Here is a 27,347-nt window from a genome sequence, read left to right as displayed (position 1 = left end):
TGGTTTTAAGGATAGAGCTGGCTTTATTTAACCCAGTATATACAAAATAGTAGCTTTTCAACATGATATAAGAAATATTAATGAAATTGTTGACATTTTTTCATACTAAATCTTTGAAATCTAGTGTGTATTTTAAGTTTACAGACCATCTCATTTTCCACTAGCCACATGTGGCCAGTGGCTACAGGTCTTTATCTCTAAAAATCACAACTTCACAGGCCATTTTGTAGCCATCATTTTTATAAAATCCGTGTAAAACTCTGTCTTAATTAGTATCTTAATTTACAGTTCTGTTCAATGGTACTCTTCCCATGGGCTGATTCATGGGTCATCTTTCCAGTGGATTTTACTGAAGAAATTTTAAAACAGACTATTTTTAGTCCTTGTAACAGTTAAATCTGCTTAGTTTTGGTATAGAATTTATATTTTGTATGTTAAGAATTTGTGTACCAGAGTCTTACTAGGGTGTGAAGTTCTTCAATTCAACAAATACTTATTGAGTACCCATTGTTCCAGCCACTGAAAGGAAAGTGAAAGTGAACTCGCTCAGTCCTGTTCGACTCTTTATGACCCCATGGACTGTAGCCTACCAGGCTCCTCCCTCCATGGGATTCTCCAGGCAAGAGTACTGGAGTGGGTTGCCATTTCCTTTTCCAGGTGATCTTCCCTACCCAGGGATCAAACCCGGGTCTCCTGAATTCCAGGCAGATGCTTTAACCTCTGAGCCACCAGGGAAGCCTGTTCCAGCCACTGAGATGGGTTTAAATAGTAGATTAAAGAGTCCCTATCCTCCTAGAGTTTATAGCCTATTAAATAAAACAAAAAACAAGCATTTAATCAGATAAATGCTAAGAAGAGCACAACACAAGTTTCTAGTAGGATAACCAAACTTGGTCTGGAAGGGTCAGAGAAAGCTTCCTGAGAAGGTGAAGCTTGTGTTAAGATTTGTAAGATAGGTAAAAATTTCCCAGCTCTCATCCTAAATGTCACCTCCTTGACAAGGCCTTCCTTGAGCAAACAATCTTGGGTAGCCTCACAGTCATCGTCTTGCTTTATTTTCACCGTAGTGTTGATCACTACCTAGTATTTTCTTACTGTATTTTTTCTTTGTTTATTTTCTGTCTCAGCATGGTAGAGGATCAATAAATATTTGGTAAATTACATGTGTTGAGGAGGTTGAAAGTTCCTTCCAAGAAGAGGGAAAAACATGTACAAAGGTCTTGAAGTAGAAAGGAGGTGAAAGCCAATTTTTTGGCTATAGCACAGACAGCAGAAAGAGTATCACCTGATAGGAGGAGAAATAGGCAGGGGCCAGACCATGCAAGATCTTGTAGGATCTATCCTGAGACCAATAGGTACCATGAAAATGTTTAAAAGCAAAGGAATAGCATGTGAATTTTGCTTTTGAAAACTGCCTCCTAATTGTAGCAACAGAGTAGAGAGAATAGATTGGAATGAGATAAGGATGACTCTGAGTATACTGTAGGATTCTATGATAGGATGGGCCTTAATGATAACTTGGATTTGTATGGTAGTGGTGGAAATAGAGATGTGCTTAATAAATAAAAATAGGGCAGATGATAAATCTTAAGACATTACTTAATCTGACTAGGTTTTGTTTCCCATGACCAAGGACCAAAAATGGAACCCCCTATTTAAAAATCTCTCTTTGCTAATGTATGCTAATATAGTTGTAACATTATCATTTGACTTTAACAGAGTAATTTTACTGCTTACTGATTAGGAACCTGAGAAAGTATATACTATATCAAATTGGATATTCAGTAACAGATTTTGTTATGACAAATAAATAATTTTTTTGATAATCACTGGGAAAAAAGTTTTTTGTTGGTATTTATCAAAAAGGATTTTACCTCTTTATCTTCCACTTTTCATTTTGAGACATTCTAAAGTTACTTTTTAATAAGCTACATTTTTTAACATAATGGTCGTAGGGCAGGTTACTCTTCTATTTTTATGCAATGATTGGGGGTAAAATGCACTTTTTAGGTTCACAACATGTGATTATTTCTGGAAGCTCCTGATGTGAAATATGCTGATATGTTCCTAAGTGAAATACAATTTCAGGATGTCTGGCATGCTTCTCTAAAACTTGGAGCCTGTACTCTCTAGCCAGGAATTAACAAAAATGAACAGTGATCTAAATTAGGTGTTGACAAACTTTTTCTTTAAGAGGCCAGATAGTAAATATTTTAGGCTTTGCAAGCCACATATGGTCTCTGTTGAATATTCTTTCATTTTTTACCACCTTTTAAACAATGTAAAAATCATTCCTTAAGCTGTCTGTCCAGAAACACTGGGGAGTTAGTTGGCCTAAAGTTCCCAGACTCCTGATCTAAAGTCTGTAGAGATGCTGATATTGATTTATTACTGGGGAAATATAGGAATGTTGGTTTCCAAACTTATTATTTTTTTTTAGCAGCATACCTGTTTTTCAGGTAAAATATTAAATGAAACCTTCAACTATAAAGTAGATAAAGGTAAAAAAGACAAACTATACTTTGTTGTTTGAACATATCATAGGTCCTCCCATGATACAATATGAATATCAGTGAGTACTGGACGAAGAATAATGAAGGTTTTTCTGTTATCACTGTGTCAGAATTGGGTGTTAATAAAAGATTTTGTTTGTTACATATTCTGTGACCTTTTAATAGCAAAGTCCTAGAAATATGAATACCATTTCAGAGGCCTGATTTTGGATTGTATTTCAAATACCTTTCAGGTCTTCTGTCTATTGAATATTTTATGAAGTGAAAGTGAAAGTCACTCACTTGTGTCCGACTCTTTGAGCCCCCTTGGACTATATAGTCCCTGGAATTCTTCAGGCCAGAATACTGGAATAGGGAAGATCTCCAGGGGATCTTCCTAACCCAGGAATTGAACCCAGGTCTCCCACATTGCAGGCAGATTCTTTACCATGTGAGCCACAAGGGAAGCCCAAGAATACTGGAGTGGATTGCTTATCCCTTCTCCAGTGGATCGTCCCAACCCAGGAACTGAACTGGGGTCTCCTGCATTGCAGGGGATTTCTTTACCAACTGAGCTATTAGGGAAGCCATATTTTATGAAATCAGCATTTAAACATATAAGGAACTCCGACAACTATTTCTTGTAGTGTCCATGTTTGTAAATGCTGTTAAATTTGCATACATGAATTCATCTGAACTAGATTGATAGGATATCCTGAGATCTTTTAACCAAATAAGACAGATATTCAATGTTGCTTTTCATTTTTAATATTGATTTTATCACAGGGACATGATGATGAAGTATTTGTTTTGGAAGCACATCCATTTGATCAAAGGATCATACTTTCAGCAGGTCATGATGGGAACATTTTTGTTTGGGACCTTGACCGGGGGACCAAAATTCGGAATTATTTTAACATGGTAAGGGAAATCTATGCTTGTGAAAGTCGCTCAGTCATGTCCGACTCTTTGCAACCCCATGTTCTATACAGTCCATGGAATTCTCCAGGCCAGAATACTGGAGTGGGTAACCTTTCCCTTTCTCCAGGGGATCTTCCAACCTAAGGATCAAACCTGGTCTCCCGCATTGCAGGCAGATTCTTTACCAGTTAAGCTACAAGGGAAGCCCAATCTATGTTTAGTTAATAAAAAAGCAGACTATGATAATTTGGTAATTAAAGTATACTTAGTGCCAAGGAACCTCTTGCCCTCTATTTAAATCCATATAATAACTTAGAGAATGGCTCAAGATCTGAGAGTAAGGCCAGTTGAGAACTACGCCTTTCAGGGTGTCTCTGTTTTGTGGTGTTAACATTTTCCAAATTCTGTTTCCCAGCTCTTAATTCTAGAAACTCAAATTGAATAAGCATTTGGATTTAACACTAAACAAAATTCCAAAAATTAACGTTTAAACTATAATCCTAATGAATGAATCACAACAGTGACTGTATTGTATCTGTCTCTGATAAATCCTATATAGCTTAGTTAGTAATCAGGAAGTTGTTTGGCACACATGGAATTGGAGATGTGGATACTCCTAAAATATATTTTGTACAAACAATGGAAAAATATGTTGAAGTATCTCTTCTCCCAGTTGAACACCCTCCTATGTTGATGAGAATACTCATATTTCCCATATTTATTGTTCCTTTCTGAAAAATAGTTCTGACTAAATATTTCTAAATTGTTGGCCTTTGAGCTCCCTTTTATAGGCTTTATACAGATTCAGAGTGTTAATAATAACCCTTTGTCTTTTGTCAGTGAGATTGATTTGTGTGCTTTAATTTTAGGATGGTTTTTTTTAAAGTTTGATTTGCAGTTTAAATATGAAGATAATATCTTGACTTTCCTGAAGTAGCACCTTTGTCAATTTGGTTGTGTTTAGGTCTTTTTTATTTTCCTCAGTCATTCATGCAGTCCTTCTTCAGTTAGGGCATTGCTAGTAATGTTTGATATGATGCATTTCATATTGAATCTCCCTAATTTCTTTCAGAGCTTTACTATTACAGTAGGATTCTGGCTACAGAAGTCAGAGAGTACGCTGGAATGTTGATGTATCACAGAATCCACGATATTACCAAGTAGAAGCTATTGACTATTTATTATTTGAAAATTACCTCCTAAGGTGACTTAAAGTGACTTCTAAATTTCAGATTGAAGGCCAAGGCCATGGTGCAGTGTTTGACTGTAAATTCTCACCAGATGGAAATCATTTTGCCTGCACTGATTCACATGGGCATTTGCTGCTTTTTGGATTTGGATGCAGTAAATACTATGAAAAGGTTAGTATACTTAATTGTTGTTATAGATTGTGATTTTTGATAGTATCATTCATACATCTTATTTGAAGCTTTTTGGTTAATAAAGGTCACTATGTTTCAATAGATAAAAAATAACAAAGTCGCTTTTTTTTTGTAAAATTTTTCATCACTGCTAGAATATAAGGCTTGGCAGTTCAAATTACTATTAAGATATACGGTGATGTGGATATAAAAATTCATTGGAAAACACTCTTGCTTAGTACATATTCTTTCTCTGTACTACCTTTTAGGTGTAATAAGAGAATAACTTGACCAGGTTACATCCTTTACTTATCCTACATTAGGAATAAACAGCTCGTTGCTGAATGTTTATTTTACCTATTATTGATCTTGTTAAAATACTTAAGAAGCTAATTTAATTGGTTTCTTTTATTTTATTAGCTGTGAGTTTAGGATAGATGATAGAATCTTGGAGTTGGAAAAGAACTAGAATCTTTGAGTTCATCTCGATACTTAATCACCTTTGTGTCTTTCATGCATTGATATTTACCTGTCTCACCATTTATATTATACTCCGTCTATTCTTGTTTGAATAAAAACAAGCAAGAAAAATAGTTATTAAAGTTTGTATGTTTTTTTTTTTCTTTACTTTACAATATTGTATTGGTTTTGCCATACATCAACATGAATTTGCCACGGATGTACATGTGTTCCCTGTCCTGAACCCTCCTCCCACCTCCCTCCCCATACCATCTCTCTGGGTCATCCCAGTGCACCAGCCCCAAGCATCCAGTATCATGCATCAAACCTGGACTGGCGATTTGTTTCATATATGATATTATACATGTTTCAATGCCATTCTCCCAAATCATCCCACCCTCTCCCTCTCCCACAGAGTCCAAAAGACTGTTCTATACATCTGCGTCTGTTTTGCTGTCTCGCATACAGGGTTATTGTTGCCATCTTTCTAAATTCCATATATATGCGTTAGTATACCGTATTGGTGTTTTTCTTTCTGGCTTACTTCACTCTGTATAATAGGCTCCAGTTTCATCCACCTCATTAGAACTGATTCAAATGTATTCCTTTTTTTATTTTATTTTATTTTATTTTTAAACTTTACAATATTGTATTAGTTTTGCCAAATATCGAAATGAATCTGCCACAGGTATACATGTGTTCCCCATCCTGAACCCTCCTCCCTCCTCCCTCCCCATACCCTCCCTCTGGGTCGTCCCAGTGCACCAGCCCCAAGCATCCAGTATCGTGCATTGAACCTGGACTGGCGACTCGTTTCATACATGATATTATACATGTTTCAATGCCATTCTCCCAAATCTCCCCACCCTCTCCCTCTCCCACAGAGTCCATAAGACTGATCTATGGCTGAGTAATACTCCATTGTGTATATGTACCACAGCTTTCTTATCCATTCATCTGCTGTGGACATCTAGGTTGCTTCCATGGTCCTGGCTATTATAAACAGTGCTGTGATGAACACTGGGGGTACACGTGTCTCTTTCATTTCTGGTTTCCTCAGTGTGTATGCCCAGCAGTGGGATTGCTGGGTCATAAGGCAGTTCTATTTCCAGTTTTTTAAGGAATCTCCACACTGTTCTCCATAGTAACTGTACTAGTTTGCCTTCCCACCAACAGTTTAAGAGAGTTCCCTTTTCTCCACACCCTCTCCAGCTTTTATTGCTTGTAGACTTTTGGATAAAAGCAGCCATTCTGCCTGGCGTGAAATGGTACCTCATTGTGGTTTTGATTTGCATTTCTCTGATAATGAATGATGTTAAACATCTTTTCATGTGTTTATTAGCCATCTGTATGTCTTTGGAGAAATGTCTGTTTAGTTCTTTGGCCCATTTTTTTATTGGGTCATTTATTTTTCTGGAGTTGAGCTGTAGGAGTTGCTTGTATATTTTTGAGATTAGTTCTTTGTCAGTTTTTTGCAACTTAAAAATAAGTAACTTTATCTACTACATTATTGTTCTGCTTCCTCTTATCCTAATTGGAGAAATATGATAGGGATGGGCCAGAAAATAATATATATTATAGGGTTTTGTGGAGAAAAATAGGATTATGATCTAGGTGATTCACTTCTACCTAGGGAAAACACATGACAACAGAGGAGTATATAGATAATGCAAAAATTGTCTGATTTGAAAAACAAACATGCTCTAGGAATGAAAATAAATGCTTCTTAATAAATTTCCTGTGCACATTAAATACTAAAATCTATCATAAAGATTCCAGATCAGATGTTCTTCCATACTGATTATCGACCTCTTATCCGTGATGCCAACAACTATGTATTGGATGAACAAACCCAACAAGCTCCTCATCTCATGCCTCCACCATTCTTGGTGGATGTTGATGGAAATCCTCATCCCACAAAATTTCAAAGACTGGTACCAGGACGGGAAAATTGTAAAGATGAACAACTTATACCACAGCTGGGATATGTGGCTAATGGTATGTTATCAACTAAATTAAATTTAAAATGTTTTGTAAAGTGTTAAACTTACTCTTCTCTCCATAATATATCCCCATGATAAACTATGTAGTAGGTTATAATATATTTTACCTGAAAGTGAAAAGTGTTAGTCGCTCAGTCATGTCCAACTCTTTGTGACCCCGTGGACTATTGCCCACCAGGCTCCTCTGTCGATGGAATTTTCCAGGCAAGAATACTGGAGTGGGTTGCCATTCCCTTCTCCAGGGGATCTTCCCAACCTGGGTTTTGTAGGCAGATTTTTTACATCTGAGCCACCAGGGAAGCCCTATATTTTATCTGATACCTTATTAATTTTCAGTGGCATAGAACTTTTTTATCTTACCAATGTACTTTTTTACATTGTTTATCTCATCTGGACACAGATAAATGGATTAGGGCAAACACTAAGAATACAATGAAGCAGAGAATGTATTGACCTGCTTCCTTAGAAACCTGAACATGTGTATAATCCTGATGCTTTTAGAATTGACTTCTAGTGATAATTTAAGCTGGTTTAAAACTCAACATTCAAAAAACTAAGATCATGGCATATGGTCCCATCACTTCATGGCAAATAGATGGGGAAACAAAGGAAACAGTGACAGACTTTATTTTCTTGGGCTCCAAAATCACTGCGGACAGGAACTGCAGCTGTGAAATGAAAAGATGCTTGCTCCTTGGAAGGAAAGCTATGACAAACCTAGAAAGCACATTAAAAGGCAGAGACATTACTTTGCCTACAAAGGTCTGTATAGTTAAAGCTATGGTTTTTCCAGTAGTCATGTATGGATGTGAGAGTTGGACCGTAAAAGAAGACCAAGTGCTGAAGAATTGATGCTTTTGAACTGTAGTGTTGGAGAAGACTTTTGAGAGTCCCTTGGACCGTAAGGAGATCAAACCATTCAATTCTAAAGGAAATCAGTCCCAAATGTTCATTGGAAGGACTGATGCTGAAGCTCTAATACTTTGGCCATCTGACGTGAAGAACCAACTCATGGGAAAAAAAAAACCCTGATGCTGGGAAAGTTTGAGGGCAGGAGGAGAAGAGGGCGACAGAAGATGAGGTGGTTCGATGGCATCACTGACTCAATGGACATGAATTTGAGCAAACTCCAGGAGATGGTGAAGGACAGGGAAGTCTATGCTTCCTGCAGTCCATGTGGGTGCAATCTATGGGTTTGCAAAGAGTCAGACACGACTGAGTGACTGAACCACAAAAGTGATGATTAAATTTACTAACTTTAATGTGTCAAGCTTTTATAATTGGTGAAATTCTACTGCTCTTATTATTGGTATTTTAATTTGAGAGTACATAGTTAATGGACTGAAGAAGAGGAAATTTAAAGAACTATAAACTGGAAGGTGGCTCTTTACCCACCACCCTCATGTTTGAAATGTAAGGAATTATTAAGTGTTCGGGAGGAGAATGCTAAGTGTTTAAATAACAATAGTATTGGAGGATATTGCCGATGCAGTGATGAGTGTAATGCATGATAGGAGCATAGTAGAAAAAGACATTAAAAAACAACTCTTTTGGTTAACATGTTTCCCTTAGGTATACTGCCTCCATCCCACCCTGACAGCAGAATGTCTTCATATGTTAGTTTGTTACTTGTAGGTTTTCTTCCAAGTATGAGGCAATGAGTTATTTATTTGCAAATGGAATTTTATATCCTTACTTACAAATTAAGATGATCTTTATAGAATGAAATGTTACATATCCTTTTTATATTCTCTCATAAAGATTTGTAGAGCAATGAAATGGTGTTAAACGTGATAATAGTTACTTTGTTGATGTCATATTTAATTAAACAAGGGGAAATATGAATATTAAATAGGAGGTAGAGCTGAAAACATATGAATTAAAAAATCTATACTTTATCATATTTTGTTTCCTGTAAGATCTGATCACTTGGCTACTCTTAGCAGATACCATTTACTCTGACTAGAAGACAAGATGAAAAACAGGTCTAAGATGTAGTTAAGAAAGAAAAAGATAATAGAAATAAATAAAATTTTTGTTCAGACGTAATAATTGAATTTCATTATAAGAAATAATTTTTATATTCAAATGTATGAAAAGTGAAAGTGAATGTTGCTTAGTCATGTCTGACTCTTTGCGACCCCATACAGTCCATGGAATTCTCCAGGCCAGAATACTGGAGTGGGTAAGCCTTTTACTTCTCCAGGGGATCTTCCCAACCCAGGGATGGAACCCAGGTCTCCCGAATTGCAGGCGGATGCTATACCAGCTGAGCCACATGGGAAGCCCAAGAATACTGGAGTGGGTAGCCTATCCCTTCTCCAGGGGAATCTTCCCAACCCAGGAATCGAACCGGGGCCTCCTGTGTTGCAGGCGGATTCTTTACCAACTAAGCTATCAGGGAAGCCCTCACATCTGTCTATTGAGATGTTATCAAAAGAGACAATATTATAAAGACTGTAATTTTGATTTCTTTCAGAAAGGAAGTTCTCATGAAAGATGCAAAGCATTTTCGGTATTTGCAGTTGAACTTATTAAAACCTTACTCAAATATTTACTCCTAACTTTTAGCTTCAGAGGAGCCTGATGAGCTTCAGTCCATAGGATCACAAAGAGTCAGACATGACTGGGAAAATGAGCACACACACAACTTTTAGCTTTGAATATTCCATAGAGAAAGTTCATTCTTAATAATTTAATCACTTTTTTTTTCTGTAAGATGAGAAGGTCCTCATCAAAATGTCTGACATTGGGGACATTGGTTAAGTTAAACACACAAGATGATGTACTTAAAAGTTCTTTAAAAATATTTTGTTTGCTGTATGCTTTATTTTCATCTTAATACTTTAAAAATTATTTGTCTAGCAACTTATAGATTGACCTTGATTTTACTCTACTTATGGTATACAAAAATGTAAATAATTTTGTGGCTTTATATCTTTGGCTTGATTTAGGTGACGGTGAAGTAGTAGAACAGGTAATTGGGCAACAAACCAATGATCAAGATGAGAGCATTCTTGATGGAATAATCAGGGAGTTACAAAGAGAACAAGATCTGAGGCTAATTAATGAAGGAGATGCTCCACATTTTCCAATTAATAGATCATATTCTTCTAATGGTGGTAAGTATGTATATGTTTGTGAAAGATATGATGAATGTACTTTATTTTATCTATACCAAATAATTACACATGAGGAACATTTTAGGTTTTTAAATAAAAGCAACATTTTGTTAAAGTTTTGATATCAGATACACCAAAGTGCCATGATCTCATTATCATTTGGGAGTAAAGTAATTTAGCATGTTCTGAAGCAGATCAGCCCTGGGTGTTCTTTGAAAGGAATGATGCTAAAGCTGAAGCTCCAGTACTTTGGCCACCTCATGCGAAGAGCTTACTCATTGGAAAAGACTCAGATGTTGGGAGGGATTGGGGGCAGGAGGAAAAGGGTTCAACAGAGGATGAGATGGCTGGATGGCATCACCAACTTGATGGACATGAGTTTGAGTGAACTCCAGGAGTTAGTGATGGACAGGGAGGCCTGGCGTGCTGTGACTCATGGGGTCGCAAAGAGTCGGACATGACTGAGCAATTGAACTGAACTGAACTGAAGGAATACAGACCGTGTATTTTAATATACTATTTTATTTTAGCTTAGTAATGTATTTGCAGTCTTGTTCTAATAAGCAAGGTGCTATAACAAATCCAGTCCCTTCTAGGGGAACCAACCTATAAAGTTTTAAAAATTAAAATCACTTTAAATTTAAAAATTACTTTCAGAAATATGTGCCCTCATTTATTGAAAAAGTGGGCTTCCCTGGTGGCTCAGATGGTAGAGATCAAAACAGCAACATATTATCTGTCTCTCTTGAGTTTACAAAAACACTGGCAGACAACAAGCCCTCTTCTTAGGGAATACAGTTTCTTAATCAACTCTCACAAGTTTGATCTCATAGTATCATTCTAATCTATTGTAGGTCTTCCTTCACTTTACATGAAATGTGTTTATGCATCTGAGTTTTATATAATCTTAGGCTATGTTAGTTTTACTTTTGTTAAGAACTGTTCAACTTTAAAAATGTATCCTCTTATGGGATTTTGGCACATGTTTCTTTTTATGTTTACATAATTGTGGTCATTGATTTGGGTAGTGTAGCGTTTTGGAGTCCACAGAAATGCGATATAAATTTGAGGTGATTCACAGGGTCTTCTACTCACTTTCTGATTTGTTTAGTATCCCATAAAATTAAAATAAAAATATTATTTGTTCATGTAATTTGGAGCACCTATCTCATATAACTTTCCTTAACCTGGAATAAGATAAGACATGGACTGATGATCCTATATGTCCAAGCCTTTTGTTTCTAAGACATAAAACTTTCTTAGAACCCTGATTTAGAGTTCAGTAACTTCATTACTAGGTTTGCATGAATAGATTTGAATGCTGTTAAGCAAAGAGATTTCATTGTCTTCTCTTTGCAGTGTTCATTTGTTTTGAGTTTTTTGTGATGCATGGTTTAACAGTTTAGTGTTTCAGTTTCCATTTTTGTTTTATTTGCAAATAGAACAAAATAATCTGAAACTTTTGTGGAGGATTAAAAAGAAAAGTAACATTTCTATTACTTATTTCCTTTTTCTTTCCTTCCTTATTAATTTTGAAACTGAAATTTTGATAGTTTAAATTTTTTTATAATTTTATTTTTTATTTTATTGTTTTATTTTAAAATCTTTGCCTGCCCTGGATCTTCATTGCTGCAGGAGGGCTTTTCTCTAGTTGCAGCAAGCAGGGCCTCCTACTCATTGCAGTGCATGGACTTCTCATTGCAGTGGATTCTCTTTGTTGCAGAACACAGCCTCTAGGTGTGCAGGCTTCAGTAGTTGCCACGTGTGGGCTCAGTAGTGGTTATGGGCTGTAGAGCATAGACTCAGTAGTTGTGCACAGTTTCTCATTTTCCCTTCAGCTATTTTTTTAATAAATGATATTTATGTTATTTATTTATTTATTCTTGGCTACACTAAGTCTTCATTGCTTTGCTTGAGTTTTCTCTAGTTGCAGCGAGTAGGGGCTACTCTTTGTTGCAGTGTTCAGGCTTCTCATTGCTATGGCTTCTCTTGTTGCAGAGCATGGACTTTAGGCACAAGGGTTTCAGTAAAACTGTGGCCCACAGTCTCAGTAGTCATGGCTTATGGGCTTAGTTGTTCCACAGCATATGGAATCTTCCGGTACCAGGGATAGAACCCATGTCCCCTACATTTGCAGGCTAATTCCCAAACACTGGACCACACAGGAAGTCCTATAAATTTTTTCTTCTATTTTTGAAAAGTTTATTGGGGTTTTATTCAGAAACCTTTTAATGGACTAAAGGTAGAATTTAGATTAAAAAGCTGCTTTCTGAACTAGTACTAATAACATGTATAAATCTACCAAATACATTAAATACAGTTTTTGTATTTACTGAGCATTTAGTAGATGACAGATGTGAAAGTATTTTGAAAAAAATTAAAAGAGCTATAGAGACAATAAACTTTTTTTTTTTGCCTGTATTCCAGGGAGGGTATGAAAAGAGACAATAAACATTTATTGAGTACCTGCTTTATAAGACTATAAAGACCATAAAGGGGATACAGAAAATATATTAAAGGAACAGCAGTATTGTCTAGCAGTATTATCTTTGAATCTCTTATTTTATTTAGAGCTCTGATCTGGAAAAGTTTGATATTTTTCTTTGCTTAGAGCATGGAGCATTCCTTTGTTTTTGTTTTAGCTCTGAGAAATCCAGATATGGACATATCTGCTTCCCCAAATATTGGACTGCGACGTAGTGGTCAGATTGAAGGTGTCCGACAAATGCATAACAATGCTCCTAGAAGCCAGATGGCCACTGAACGAGATCTCATGGCATGGAGCAGAAGAGTGGTAGTCAATGAGCTAAATAATGGGGTTAGTAGGTGAGTCAATATGGTAACATTCATAAGAACATTGAGAGTTTTCTTTTTTAGTAAATAAATTAAAATGTACTATGTTAGGCTAATAACTAAGATTTTTTTTTTAAATTTAGCTGAGTCATGCATTATTTTTTCCACATTATTCCATTCGTTCATTCCATAACAACTATTTAAAGATTATCTTAAATTTTCTTAGCTTGTTACTAAATGGGTTGGGGAATAATGAAAAGTGAAATATATGATCTCTGTCTTCTTTGAGTTTATAGTCTAGGTTAGAAGATAAGAATAAAATATTATTAAGTAAGAACATGAGGCCGTATGTGAGTAATATGTCAATGATACATGGACCCCAAAATTTAACAGTGATTCTGAGGAAACTCAAAATTGGAACAGTTTGGGAGTGCAGTACAGATATATAGTAGAGCCCAGTGCATAGTGTATTTTTAGAAATATATTAAAGTAGACTTCTTTGGATGAAAGGATTTCATTAGGATGGATTTCAAACTTGGAATCCCTATCTTTATCTGTAAACCTTAACATTTACTATAATATTGACTTCAAATAATGCACAACAACTGGAAATATATTTGGAAAAGAGAAAGTACATTGACAGAGGACCTATAAATTCCATTTAAATCATGATATCGTCCCAGTAGACGTTTTCACAAGCTGAGCCAACAAGTAGCAAAATTAATTTGGTTTCACCTTAATATTTCTTTAGCAGTAAAAAGAAAAAGGGAGACATGGCTAATTTATGAACTGAATGCTACCCCCTGGCAGTACAACAATTTAATGTAATTCTCTGCTCAAAGTGTTAAAAGTAGAATTGAAAGCAGGGACTCAGATATTTGTATGCCAATATTTATTTAGCATTATTCATAATACCTGAATGGTAGAAACGATTCAAATATAAGTCAATAGATGAATAGATAAATAAAATGTGATAGATCTGATACAGTGCCTGAAGTACTATGGATAGAGGTTTGTAACATTGTACAGGAGGTGGTGATCAAAACCATCCGCAAGAAAAAGAGATGCAACAAGGCAAAATGGTTGTCTGAGGAGTCATTAACATACAACTGAGAAAAGAGACCCGAAAGGCAAAGGAGGAAAGGAAAGGCAAAGGAGGAAAGGAAAGATATACCCAACTGATTGTAGTTCCAGAAAATAGCAAGGAGAGGTAAGAAAGACTTCCTAAGTGATCAATGCAAAGAAATAGAGGAAAACAATAGAATGGGACAGACTAGAGATCTCTTCAAGAAAACTAGAGATACCAAAGGAACATTTCATGCAAAGATGGCACAATAAAGGACAGAAACAGTATGGACCTAACAGAAGCAGAAAATATTAAGAAGAGGTGGCAAGATTACACAGAAAAACTATACAAAAAGATCTTAATGACCCATATAACCACAATGGTGTGATCACACATAGAGCCAGACATCTTGGAGTGTGAAGTCAAGTGGGCCTTAGGAAGCATCACTACAGACAAAGCTAGTGTAGGTGATGGAATTCCAGTTGAGCTATTTCAAATCCAAATGTTGTTAAAGTGCTGCACTCAATATGCCAGCAAATTTGGAAAACTCAGCAGTGGCCACGAAAAGTTCAGTTTGCATTCCAATTCCAAAGAAGGGCAGTGCCAAAGAATGTTCACACTACCACACAATTGCACTCATTTCACATGCTAGCAAAGTAATGCTCAAAATTCTCCAAGCTAGGTTTCAGCAGTACGTGAGCTAAGAACTTCCAGATGTTCAAGCTGGATTTAGAAAAGGCGAGGAATCAGAGATCAAATTACCAACATCCATTGGATCATAGAAAAAGCAAGAGAATTCCAGAAAAAACACCTACTTCGCTTCTTTGACTACGCTAAAGCCTTGACTGTGTGGATCACAACAAGCTGTGGAAAATTCTTGAAGAGATGGGAATACCAGACCACCTTACCTGTCTCCTATGAAACCTGTATGCAGGTCAAGAAGCAACAGTTAGATCCAAACATGAAACAACGGAATGGTTTAAAATTGGCAAAGGAGTACGTCAAGGCTATATATTGTCACCCTGCTTATTTAACTTATATGCAGAGTACATCATGCGAAATGCTGGGCTGGATGAAGCTCAAACTGGAATCAAGATTGCTAGGAGAAATATCAATAACCTCAGGTATGCAGATGACACCACCCTTATGGCTGAAAGTGAAGAGGAACTAAAGATCCTCTTGATGAAAGTGAAAGAGGAGAGTGAAAAAACTGGCTTAAGCGTTTAAAAAAACTAAGATCGTGTCATCGGGTCCCATCACTTCATGGCAAATAGATGGGGAAACAATGGAAACACTGAGACACTTTATCTTCTTGGGCCCCAAAATCACTGCAGACGGTGACTGAGCCATGAAATTAAAAGATGCTCCTTGGAAGAAAAGCTATGATAAACCTAGACAGTGTATTAAAAAGCAGAGACATTACTTTGCTGCCAAAGTCCTTCTAGTCAAAGCTATGGTTTTTCCAGCAGTCCTGTATGGTTTTGAGAGTTGGACCATAAAGAAGGCTGAGTGCCAAAAAATTGATGCTTTTGAATGTGATGTTGGAGAAGACTCTTTGAAAGTCCCTTGGACTCCAAGGAGATCAAAGCAGTCAATCCTAAAGGAAATCAGTCCTGAATATTCACTGGAAGGACTGATGCTGAAACTCAAGCTCCAGTACTTTGGCCACGTGATGCAAAGAGCTCACTCATTGGAAAAGACCCTGATGCTGGGAAATATTGAAGGCAGGAGAAGGGGATGACAGAGAATGAGATGATTGGATGGCATCACCTTCCCAACGGACATAAGTTTGAGCAAGCTCCAGGAGTTGGTGAAGGACATGGAAGCCTGTCATGCTGCAGTCCATGGGGTCGCAAAGAGTCAGGCATGACTGAGCAATTGAACAACAACAACAATGTACTTTAGTGGAATGAAATTCAGCCGTATAAACTTCTCATACTTGCTACATGCTTGAACATCAAAAACATTATTCTAAATGAAATAAGCGAGACACAAAGGGACAAATAATGTATAATTCTGTTTATATAAAATATCTAAAGTAGACAAATTGATAGAGGCATAAAGTGGACTGGCAGTTAACAGGCACTGGTAGGAGGAGAGATAGAGTTATTGCTTAATAGTTACAAAGTTTATGTTTGGAGTGATGAAAAAGTTTCAGTTGGTTACACAACTTTGTAAATGTCAACAGTACCACTGAATTATACACCTAAAATGGTTAAAAATTTTACATTTAAAAATGTTTTTATTATCTGATTTTAAACCATTTGGTTTGCTTTTTGATGATCTTCTATTACTTTGACCTTCAATTTATTACTAGGGTTCAGGAAGAATGTCGAACTGTAAAAGGTGACATAGAAATCAGTCTTTATACAGTTGAAAAGAAGAAAAAACCATCTTATACTACCCAAAGGGTAAGTTTATCTACAAAGTACTCTGCAATACACTATTTGCAAATACCAAGTGTTTGAAAGGTGGCCATTATATTAAATGATTATTTTGATAGGTGTCTATATATAGGGAAACTATTTTTTGAACCCCATATTGAGATATGATTATTATTAATAAGGATAAAATTGCACAGCATTAGGGCTGTCCCCTTAAGTCTAGGATGTGGTTATTGTAGATATAAGATATTTGCATTAAAATACCATTTTCATTTGGTTAAAGTAGAACCTGAAAATTATTGCCTGATCACTAATCACAATGTAAAACAAATGCTGAGATACCCTAGGCCAGAGGTTGACCAACTACTGCCCATGTACTAAATCTTGTCTACTGCCTATTCCTATTAATAAAGTTTTATTGGAACACAGCTATACCTATTTATTTATATATTGTCTATGGCTGCTTTCATGCTCAATGGAGTTGAGTAGTTACCACAGAGATCATATCACCTGCAAAGCCGTAATATTTATACTCTGACCCTTCACAGAAAAAGTTTGCTTACCCCTGCTATAGGCTTACTTCTGGCCTACCTAAACAGGTGCAAAATCTGATCTATACATTAGCAAGATTAATATATACCAGTAGAAACTTGTAATCAGGGAGTAAGAGCCTGTACTCCATTAGGTACATAGTAAACCCCTTACCAATTCTCAAGTGGCTCAGTAGGCCAGTCCAGGTTCGATGCAGGATATAGAATGCTTGGGGCTGGTGCACTGGGATGACCCAGAGGGATGGTATGGGCAGCAAGGTGGGAGGGGGGTTCAGGATGAACATGTGTACACCTGTGGCCAATTCATGTTGATGTATGGCAAAACCAATGCAATATTGTAAAGTAATTAGCCTCCAATTAAAATAAATAAATTTAAATTAAAAAAAAAAAATCCACCTTCCAATGCAGGAGACATGGGTTCCATCCCTGGGTTGGAAATACCCCTGGAGAAGGGCATTGGTATCCACTCCAGTATTCTTGCCTGGGAAATCCCATGGACAAAGAAACCTGGTGGTCCACAGCCCATGGGGTCACAAAGAGTTGGACACAACTTAACAACTGAACAACAACAATAGGAAAACCCCTTACTAGTTCTTAGAGGTTGAACAAACTAGGCACATAAGAGTATATAGTTTTGTTCCCAGATCTAATAAATGTAACTCCTAAAGAGTATGATAAATAGGGAAATCTAGGTTGATTTTAATTTTATTAAACAAATATAGGGGATGGATGCTGAATTTTAAATGTCTTTCAGTATCAATAAACACAGTTTTAGGTAGTATATTACTCTCTAAATATTCTTAGATCATTTTGATACCCATTTTCTTAATTTCTATTCAAATTTTATTAGCTTATTTGATATTCTCTGATAAGATTATTTTCTTAGAGATTATGAATAACTCATATCCATGATTTATATTCTTTTTTCCTGCTAAGCTGATTTATCAGAAATCAGACTTGTCTAAGACTAATAAACAGGGGAGTTGACTCTGTAAGCATTTTTATTTATACGGAAAATGAGAAACATTTACACATAAGATAAAGACCTGGCCCTTGATACTGATTTATAAGAAATTTAAAATTGTTTACTTCTGATGACATATTAGGGTTATAGGTTTGACATATGATATATCAATAATAATATTTTATACTTGTAAAGTTTAGAATAAAACAGTTTTATGTTTTAGTTGTTAAAAATTACATTTTTATTTTGACTTGTTTACTGAATGTAGTTTTTATAGAACTAAAGAAATACATGTTATATTAAAAATTATATATATATATATAATATATAGATAGCTTGCTTTACCCTATAATAATTTGTAGATAATATGGTATATGTAAATTCTGGGCAAATTCTTCTAGCTTAAAGTTTCAGCACTGTCTAATTTGATCACAATGTTTTCAAAATAGAAAAGTAATCAATATTAATGGAAATGGGTTAAATATATAGAAATGAAATATATTTTATATAAAAATATAGTGTAAAAGTATATCTTGGGTTTTCTTTTGAGTATTCATTCCTGTCTGTCACCTCCACTCTTACTCTACCCCTGCTCAATTGATTTGCTTTATATATATTCTTTTGTACATATTCACTGAGCTTTTCATTTTTTTAAATTTGTTTTCCTTCTGTTGTACAGAGTGATTATCAGCCTAGCTATGGGCGGTCTTTACGAAGAACACAACGCAAACGACAACATACTTACCAAACACGATCCAACATAGAACATAATTCACGAGCATCATGTCAAAATTCAGGTGTACAGGAAGATTCAGATAGCTCCTCAGAGGTTAGATATCTGCTATTATTTATTTAGTGTAATTTTTTGTTTCCCAGTTAATATCATCATTTTGGATTTACTTTTTATTGTTTTTGCTTTGTCAATATTGCTTTTTCAATTAAATTTAATAACATGATACCATCAATGAAGTCAATATCTGAGATCTTGTAAAATCACAAAGAAGTTAATGAATATTTGATACCTAGATTCCTTTTCAAAGTTCTTTTTGTCTATGGAAGGCTGAAGATCTACACATCACAAAAGAAACAGGAATTTGATAAAATCTGGATTTACTTTTAAGGGTCACCTTAATAGAAAATTATTTAACTTTCTTATAAGAGGATTATTCTTTAATAAGGCATTTAGTAGGCAAATTGAGCATTATATCGAATTCCTTTAGGTATCTTCTCTTATTTGTACCTAAGATATTATCTTGGTTGAGGGTATCAAATATGCCAGGAAAAGTTTGACTTCGGGACAGAAAAGAGAGTGAGAGGAAATCTGCCTAGAAATGAAAAAAAGTAAATATTAACAGAGATAACTAGTTATACAGTCCCAGAACTTGTTCACAGGGTAATCATGATATACATGTTTTCTGTTATTGTTGACTTTACTCGTCATGGAGATTATTGAGTAATGATTGTTCTCAGACCTAACCCTTTTCATGGTAATGGAATAAAGACCATAGCAGTTCTTTTCTTCATGTTCCTCTCTTCTTCAGTCCTTTGGTTTTGTTCTTTTAAACAACTGTCATTGTTAAATGAACAATGAAGGCTTCATTATGTACTGACAATATATGGTACCCCCATTCTTCTCCCAGCATTCACAGTTCTTTAATTCTTATCAATGATATGCCTCCTTCTCTACCCCTGTTCATGAAAATCTTGATCTGCAAAGAATTATCACTTAATCAGGAATTGATATTGTCTTTTTAGTATAATAATTGTGGTTGTGCTTTAAAAATGTTTCCTGGTCTTAATAAATATTTATAGTAGAAATGCTTTTTTTCCCCAAAAAATAATCCCTGAGATATGAGGCAGTTGGTAAGAGTATATATACAATAAAATAGGCAATGTGATACTGTCTAAACTAGTGATTGTATATAGAAGGGTGTTATCTACTTTCTCTACTTTGGTATGTTTGAGATCTTATATAATAAAAGGCTTATTAACTTTTTTATAGAAAGTAATTAGGCTAACTTGGTAGAGGCATATAAGTATTTTTATCTTTTTTATATAGATTTTTTAAAAAAATAATGGCTTTCTATAAGAAAAGAATCTGAACAAGAATATATTTTTATATGTATACAAACATATGTGTATATGTATGAAACGAGTCTCCAGTCCAGGTTCGATGCACGATACTGGATGCTTGGGGCTGGTGCACTGGGACAACCCAGAGGGATGGTATGGGGAGGGAGCAGGGAGGAGGGTTCAGGATGGGGAACACATGTATACCTGTGGCGGATTCATTTTGATATATGGTAAAAACCAATACAATATTGTAAGGTTAAAAAATAAAAAAAAAAAAAAAAGAAAACTAAAAAAAAAAAACTGAATCACTGTGTTGTATACCTGAAACTAACACAACCTTGTAAATCAGCTATACTTAAATTGAAAAAAAAATTTTAACAAAATTTAAGAGAGTTATATTTGGGATTCTTAAGGAATCTACTGAACCTTTGAAATAATAATAGATGCCTCATATCAATAAAATAGTAGATGCTAGAAATCTTTAAATACTTGGTAGGCTTAGTTGTGAGTTATATAGAATAATGATTATGTACATTTTAACCAGAACTTTTTTTTTTGGAGGGAAGAATACAAAACGTTTTATGAAACAAATAGAACATGCTAATTAATACTAGTTAATAATAACCATATATCTCAATTGCTGGCTCTTTCTTCCAGGAAGATGAAACGGTTGGCACAAGTGATGCTTCTATAGAGGATCCTGTTATTGAATGGCAAAGTGAAAGTTCCTCCAGGTAGTTTTAATGGTTTTGATTTGGTCAAAATTATTTGATGGTTTTAATGTGAAATTATGTATGTTCTTATAGAAATTGGGTAAATCCAGTTAAAATAGTATTTATAGTAAAAAGAGTACTAGGTTGGAAGCCCAGAGATCTGTTGTGTTATCCTGGCTCTACCAATATCTTTTTGCACATAGAATTTAGTTCCCTCATCCCTAAAGTAAGATTCTTTATAAATCCAAGATTCAACATCTTGGCAGGCTATCTGTATTTATTTCAGGGTTAAAACAACTATATTTAAGCATTTCTAGGGATAAGGAACATCTTTATTTAAAGAAGTTTTTGTGGTTTGGACAGGAATTTTGAATTTTAAATACTGTTATGGGAAATTAAGCATTATACTTTATCCAAGAATCATTTCATTAAAATCACTTAGGTAATGGTCAAAAGTCTGTATTGATTTATTTTGTCTTTGGTCAGAACAAAATCAAACAATGTCATTTATAATACTGTTTGATTACAAAATGATCATCTTTCAATCATGAAGCAAAACTATTCCTTTTCTAAACTTATGTATTCATAATTTTGATTTATGTACAGTGATTCATCAAGTGAATATTCTGATTGGACAGCAGATGCTGGAATAAATTTGCAACCTCCAAAAAGGCAAACGAGACAGGCAACACAGAAAATATGCAGCAGCTCTGAGGAGGAAAATTTGAAGTCACTTGAAGAAAGGCAGAAGAAGCCTAAACAGACTAGAAAGAAGGTTTGTGAGTTTACATGTTTTTTGTTTTGTGTTTTTTTTTTTTTTTTTTGGTTGTTGATTTTGTCTTTGATATTTAAATATTTGTATTTGGGCTTCCCTAGTCGCTCATATAGGCTTCCCTGGTAGCTCAGCTGGTAAAGAGTCCACCTCCAATGCAGGAGACCCCAGTTCAATTCCTGAGTTGGAAATATCCCCTGGAGAATGGATAGTCTACCCACTCCAATATTCCTGGGATTCCCTGGTGGCTCAGACGGTAAAGAATCTACCTACACTGCAGGAGACCTGGGTTCAATCCCTGGTTTGGGAAGATCCCCTGAAGGAGGGCATGGCTGCTCACTCCAGTATTCTTGCCTGGAGAATCCTTATAGACAGAGGAGCCTGAGGAGCCTGGTGGGCTACAGTCCATGGGGTCACAAAGAGTCAAACTAAGCACACAGCACAGTGGCCCAGATGATAAAGAATCTGCCTGCAATGCAGGAGACCGGGGTTTGATCCCTGGGTCTGGAAGATACCCTGGCGAAGGGAATGGCTACCCACTCCAGTATTCTTGCCTGAAGAATTCCATGGACAGAGGATCCTGTTGGACCCAAGTCCATGTGGTCACAAAAAGTTGGGCATGACTGAGCAACTAACACTCACTTTCTTTCACTTAAATATTTAGCAATAACACTTCACATTTCTCTAAAAATAATATCCCATCTGAGAAACTAAGTAAAATTATATATAATGACTTTGAAATGTAAAGACCTTTTGAAATTTTTGAAAGTAGAAGCTAGAATATTTTAATTATTTTAATTAATAAATTAAAACATATTAACAGTTTATTAAAATGTAGTAGAGTTTTAAATAAGCTACTATAGTATGAAAGGATTATTCTTGTCAATGTTTTGAGTAATACATTTCTATACATTGTTGACTTGTAAAATGGAAGGATGTTGTAAATCCTGTAGGGCTCTTATATTTCTTTGTGTTTTTATTTCACCCCAGTGATGGATTTTTCTCCACTATAATTTCATTTGAATGATATAAAAACTTAATCCACGTAATTCTTTGAATACTAATTTAAATATGCATATGTGCATGCTCTAACTTCTTGCTTTAGTAAATAGAATTATCTTCTTGATGGTCACCATTTTCTTGGCAAAAAGTTATTGTGTTACTTGTGTTTGAATTTATATGATATACTAGGGGCATGATGGAGAAGGCAATGGCACCCCACTCCAGTACTCTTGCCTGGAAAATCCCATGGACAGAGGAGCTTGGTAGGCTACAGTCCACAGGATCACTAAGAGTCGGACACGACTGAGCGACTTCACTTTCACTTTTCACTTTCATGCATTGGAGAAGGAAATGGCAACCTACTCCAGTGTTCTTGCCTGGAGAATCCCAGGGACGGGGGAGCCTGGTGGGTTGCCGTCTATGGGGTCGCACAGAGTTGGACATGACTGAAGCGACTTAGCAGCAACAGCAGCAGCAGGGGCATGAAGAGTGACATTTATGGTTTTTAGATAGTATATAGTGTCATATTATCTGTCAACCAAAATTGAGCAACAGGTTACTCACTTGACTGTTTTATTGGTACAAAAGTTGTCAATAATTAATTGGTAATTAAAATGTTTAAAATGTATATATTTTGTTTTATTATAACCTGATTTTTTTTTTACCATTTTCTACTTGCGATTTTTCCTGTAACTGTTCATATATTAAAGTTTATAAATTTGTGAACTCTATTTTAGAAAGGAGGACTAGTTTCTATGGCAGGAGAGCCCAATGAAGAATGGTTTGCCCCTCAGTGGATCTTGGATACCATACCACGACGTTCACCATTTGTCCCACAGATGGGAGATGAGGTAATTGTTTCCTATTGTAACATTTTTATCTTGTAATCTCAAGAGCACTCACTTTAATCAGTCTTAGGTTATTTATATTCTCAATTCTATCATAGTTATATGTATGCCATCTTAAGTGTGCTGCTCAATTATATATTTCTTGTGTACAATGACTGAATCTTACTAATTTTTGTGTCCTTTGTAGGACCTGACACAGAGTCTTTAATTTCATGTGTGCTCAATGAACATTGAGATAAATTGATTGGCTTGTGATGCCATGAACATAATTTTCTTTGTTTTTATCTTAATTGCCCCATAGTTGAATTGAGTGGTATTTTGAATCCTAATCAAGTCCTAAGTTTTTTTTTTAATATTTATTTATTTTTTATTGAAGGGTAATTGCTTTATAGAATTGTATTGATTTCTGCCAAATGTTAACATGAATCAGCCATAGGTATACATATATCCCCTCCCTCTTGAACCTCCTTCCCATCTCCCTCCCCACCCCACCCCACCCCTCTGGTTTGTTACAGAACCCTGGTTTGAGTTCCCTGAGTCATACAGCAAATTCCCAGTGGGTATCATTTTTACAAATGGTAATAATAAGCTTCCATGTCACTGTCTCCATAGAGTCCACCTTCTCCTTCCCCTACACCATGTCTGTAAGTCTCCATTGCTGCCCTGTAAATAATTTCATCAGTACCATCTTTCTAGATTTCATAAATATGTCTTTGTATACGATATTTGCTTTTCTCTTTCTGACTTACTTCACTTTGTATAACAGGTTCATCCTAGGTTCATCCACCTTATTAGAACTGACTCAGATTCTTTCCTTTCTATAGTTGAGTAATATTCCATTATATATATGTACCACAGGTTCTTTATCCATTCATATGTCAATGGACATCTAGGTTGCTTCCAAGTTCTAGCTATTGTAAATAGTGCTACAGTGAACATTGGGGTTTATGTGTCTTTTCAATTTTGGTTTCCTCAGGGTATATGCATAGTAGTTGTGTTGCTGCCTCATATGGTAGTTTTATTCCTAGATTTTAAAGGAATCTCTATACTGTTCTCCATAGTGGCTGTACCAGTTTGCATTCCCACCAACAGTGTAAGAGGATTCCCTCTTCTCCACACCCTCTCCAGCACTTGTTGTTTGTAGACTTTTTGATGATGGCCATTCTGATCAGTGTGAGGTGATATCCCTTTATAGTTTTGATTTGCATTTCTCTAATAATGAGCAATGTTGAGCATCTTTTTATGTGTTTGTTATCATACACATATATGTGTGCTTTGGAGAAATATCTGTTTAGGTCTTTTGCCCACTTTTTTATTGGATTGTTTGTTTTTCTGGTATTAAGTTGTATGAGCTGCTTGTATGCTTTGGAAATTAATTGTTTGTCAGTTGTTTCATTTGCTATTATTTTCTCCCATTCTTAGGGTTGCCTTTTCACCTTGTTTATAGTTTCTTTTGCTATGCAAAAGCTTTTAAGTTTAATTAGGTACCACTTGTTTATTTTTGTTTTATATTTCCATTACTCTGGAGGTGAGTCATAGAGGACCTTGCTGTGATTTATGTCATAGAGGGTTCTGCCTATGTTTTCCTCTAAGAGTTTAATCATTTCTGGTCTTACATTTAGATCTTTAATCCATTTTGAATTTATCTTTGTGTATGGTGTTAAGAAGTATTCTAAATTCACCCTTTTACAAATAGCTGTCCAGTTTTCCCAGCACCACTCACTGAAGAGGCTATCTTTGTCCCATTGTATATTCTTGCCTCCTTTGTCAAAAATAAGGTACACATAGGTGCATGGGCTTATCTCTGGGCTTTCTATCTTTTTCTATTGGTCTGTATTTCTATTTTTGTGCCAGTACCATACTGTCTTGATGGCTGTAGCTTTGAGGTAGTGTCTGAAGTAAGAAAGGTTGATTCCTCCAGCTCCATTCTTCTTTTTCAAGATTTCTTTGGCTGTTCAGGACCTTTTGTGTTTCCATATGAATTGTGAATTTTTTTGTTCTAGTTCTATAATAAATGCCATTGGTAATTGATAGGGATTACATTGAATCTGTAGATTGCATTTGGTACTATAGTCATTTTCACAATATTGATTCTTCCAGCCCAGAAACATGGAGTATCTCTCCATCTGTTTATGTTGTCTTTGATTTCTTGCATCGGTGTCTTCAGTTTTCAGTATACAGTTCTTTTGTCTCCTTAGGTAGGTTTATTCCTAGATATTTTATTCTTTTGTTCCAGTGCTGAATGGGAATGATTCCTTAATTTTTCTTTCTGATTTTTCATCGTCAGTGTGTTTTAAATCCTAATCAAATCCTAATATTTTTTTTAAAGAAGCCGATAGTCAACCTGATAGAAAATATTATAGCGGATAATCACCCCTTTTGGTGCTCAGGAGAATGTCATTTCACAAACAAGGCCTTCCTGCTGAACCAGTGATCGAGTAACAGCCATATTTATGATTGGTCAGTCAAAAATTGATTTAAATTCTATACAGTGACAAAATTTGATTTTCTTGTAAAAATTATGGTAGCGTTATTATATTTTGAGCCCTAGTTGACTTGTATAGTTTCTTGTATAGTCAATTAGATACATTGACTAATCATTCATTTTTGAATCATTAAATGTTTACCCACAGTTTTCAACTTAAGACAGATAATAGGAAAGTAATATTATCATTGTAACAAAGAAGGAGCAAAACCTTGGAAATGGTTCTAAATGTCTTGGGCCATATAACAATTTCACCAAACATTTCTATAATTGTCTTTTATAGGTACTTTGAGAGACAGCTGTGGAGTAGTAACCTTACAATTAAGCTATTACTTGCTGAATATGTTTTGATTTTATTAAAATGTCTCCTTGCCTAAGTGTGGTTTTTTTTTAATATGTGTTGGACTTTTGAGCAAATATTTGCTCTGAAGGAATGTTGTATGAAAAAAGTTAGAAGAGCTTTTTAGGGGCCTATCCAAAATCAAGTTTCTTGTATTTATTGCCTTTTATATGGGAGCTTAGGAGAAATATTTTTGAATTAATCTTAGAACAGAATAAGAATTTGTATACTCTGTGATCTGAGACTCCTTTCTCTTTTATAGGAATGTATTTACCTTTCCTTCTATTTTATTAAACTTAGCACATGCTTATATGTTTCAAGATTAATGTGTGTTAGGTAACGACAGTTGTTCAGGGAATCGGAAAGGTGTATAAGTGAATCAAACAATGAAATGTGTGAATTAAAGACTGTTTTTAAAGAACTCATAAGGGCAGAAATATACTTTTTATATAATCATTCTCTTAATGACAGCATTACTTTTTAAATGTTAAGTCTTCATTATTTTGCCTGGAATATTCCTACCCACACATCATTACCTCTCAAAGTGCTCATTTTTCAAGGTTTAACTTAAATACCAATTTCTTCTGCGTGTTATCCCTACTTTCCATTTGCTTCCACTCCTTCTTCATGAACTTTCGCATCTAAATTATTTCTCTCATGATACATATTACTTTCTGCCATGCATTGTGTATCTACACGTCTGTCCATATCCTTGAGGGAAAAGATTTTATTTTGATTATGTGCCCTGTACATACATACATATTTGTTCAATATTTGTTGAGTACAGAAATAAACAATAAAGGATAACTGAATAACATGTTTATCATGTTATTGGTAAGCATGGTAATGAATTTTTTTTCTTAACCACTGTGGTTGTGTTTATGTGTGCATGTGTGTTAGTCATTCAGTTGTGTCTCTCTCTTTGTGACCCCATGGACTATAGCCTGCCAGGCTCTTCTTTCCATGGAATTCTCCAGGCAAGAATATTGGAGTAGGTA

At 35.3% G+C, this 27,347-nt stretch overlaps 1 protein-coding gene across 9 annotated transcripts in view; it reads left to right on the top strand.

The window, feature by feature from the left end:
* Window positions 1-27,347, top strand: part of BRWD3 (bromodomain and WD repeat domain containing 3) — a 156,926-nt gene that overhangs the window by 82,913 nt on the left and 46,666 nt on the right. For 6 of the 9 annotated variants that reach the window (XM_086389868.1, XM_086389873.1, XM_086389872.1 and 3 more), the window contains 10 exons: window positions 3,279-3,413; window positions 4,646-4,774; window positions 7,006-7,231; window positions 10,191-10,358; window positions 13,001-13,184; window positions 16,535-16,628; window positions 18,796-18,945; window positions 20,847-20,923; window positions 21,509-21,677; window positions 23,414-23,527. In XM_086389868.1, the coding sequence (XP_086245994.1) occupies window positions 3,279-3,413; window positions 4,646-4,774; window positions 7,006-7,231; window positions 10,191-10,358; window positions 13,001-13,184; window positions 16,535-16,628; window positions 18,796-18,945; window positions 20,847-20,923; window positions 21,509-21,677; window positions 23,414-23,527 (1,446 nt within the window). The remainder of the gene's footprint in view (window positions 1-3,278; window positions 3,414-4,645; window positions 4,775-7,005; window positions 7,232-10,190; window positions 10,359-13,000; window positions 13,185-16,534; window positions 16,629-18,795; window positions 18,946-20,846; window positions 20,924-21,508; window positions 21,678-23,413; window positions 23,528-27,347) is intronic. The other 3 variants (XM_086389869.1, XM_086389876.1, XM_086389871.1) reach the window with 2 other exon arrangements.

This window comes from Bos grunniens, chromosome X, assembly GCF_055505025.1.
Source record: "Bos grunniens cultivar Pamir isolate PY7600 chromosome X, Bosgru_T2T1.0, whole genome shotgun sequence".
Taxonomy (NCBI): domain Eukaryota; kingdom Metazoa; phylum Chordata; class Mammalia; order Artiodactyla; family Bovidae; genus Bos; species Bos grunniens.
This window is presented reverse-complemented; position numbering and strand designations above follow the sequence as displayed.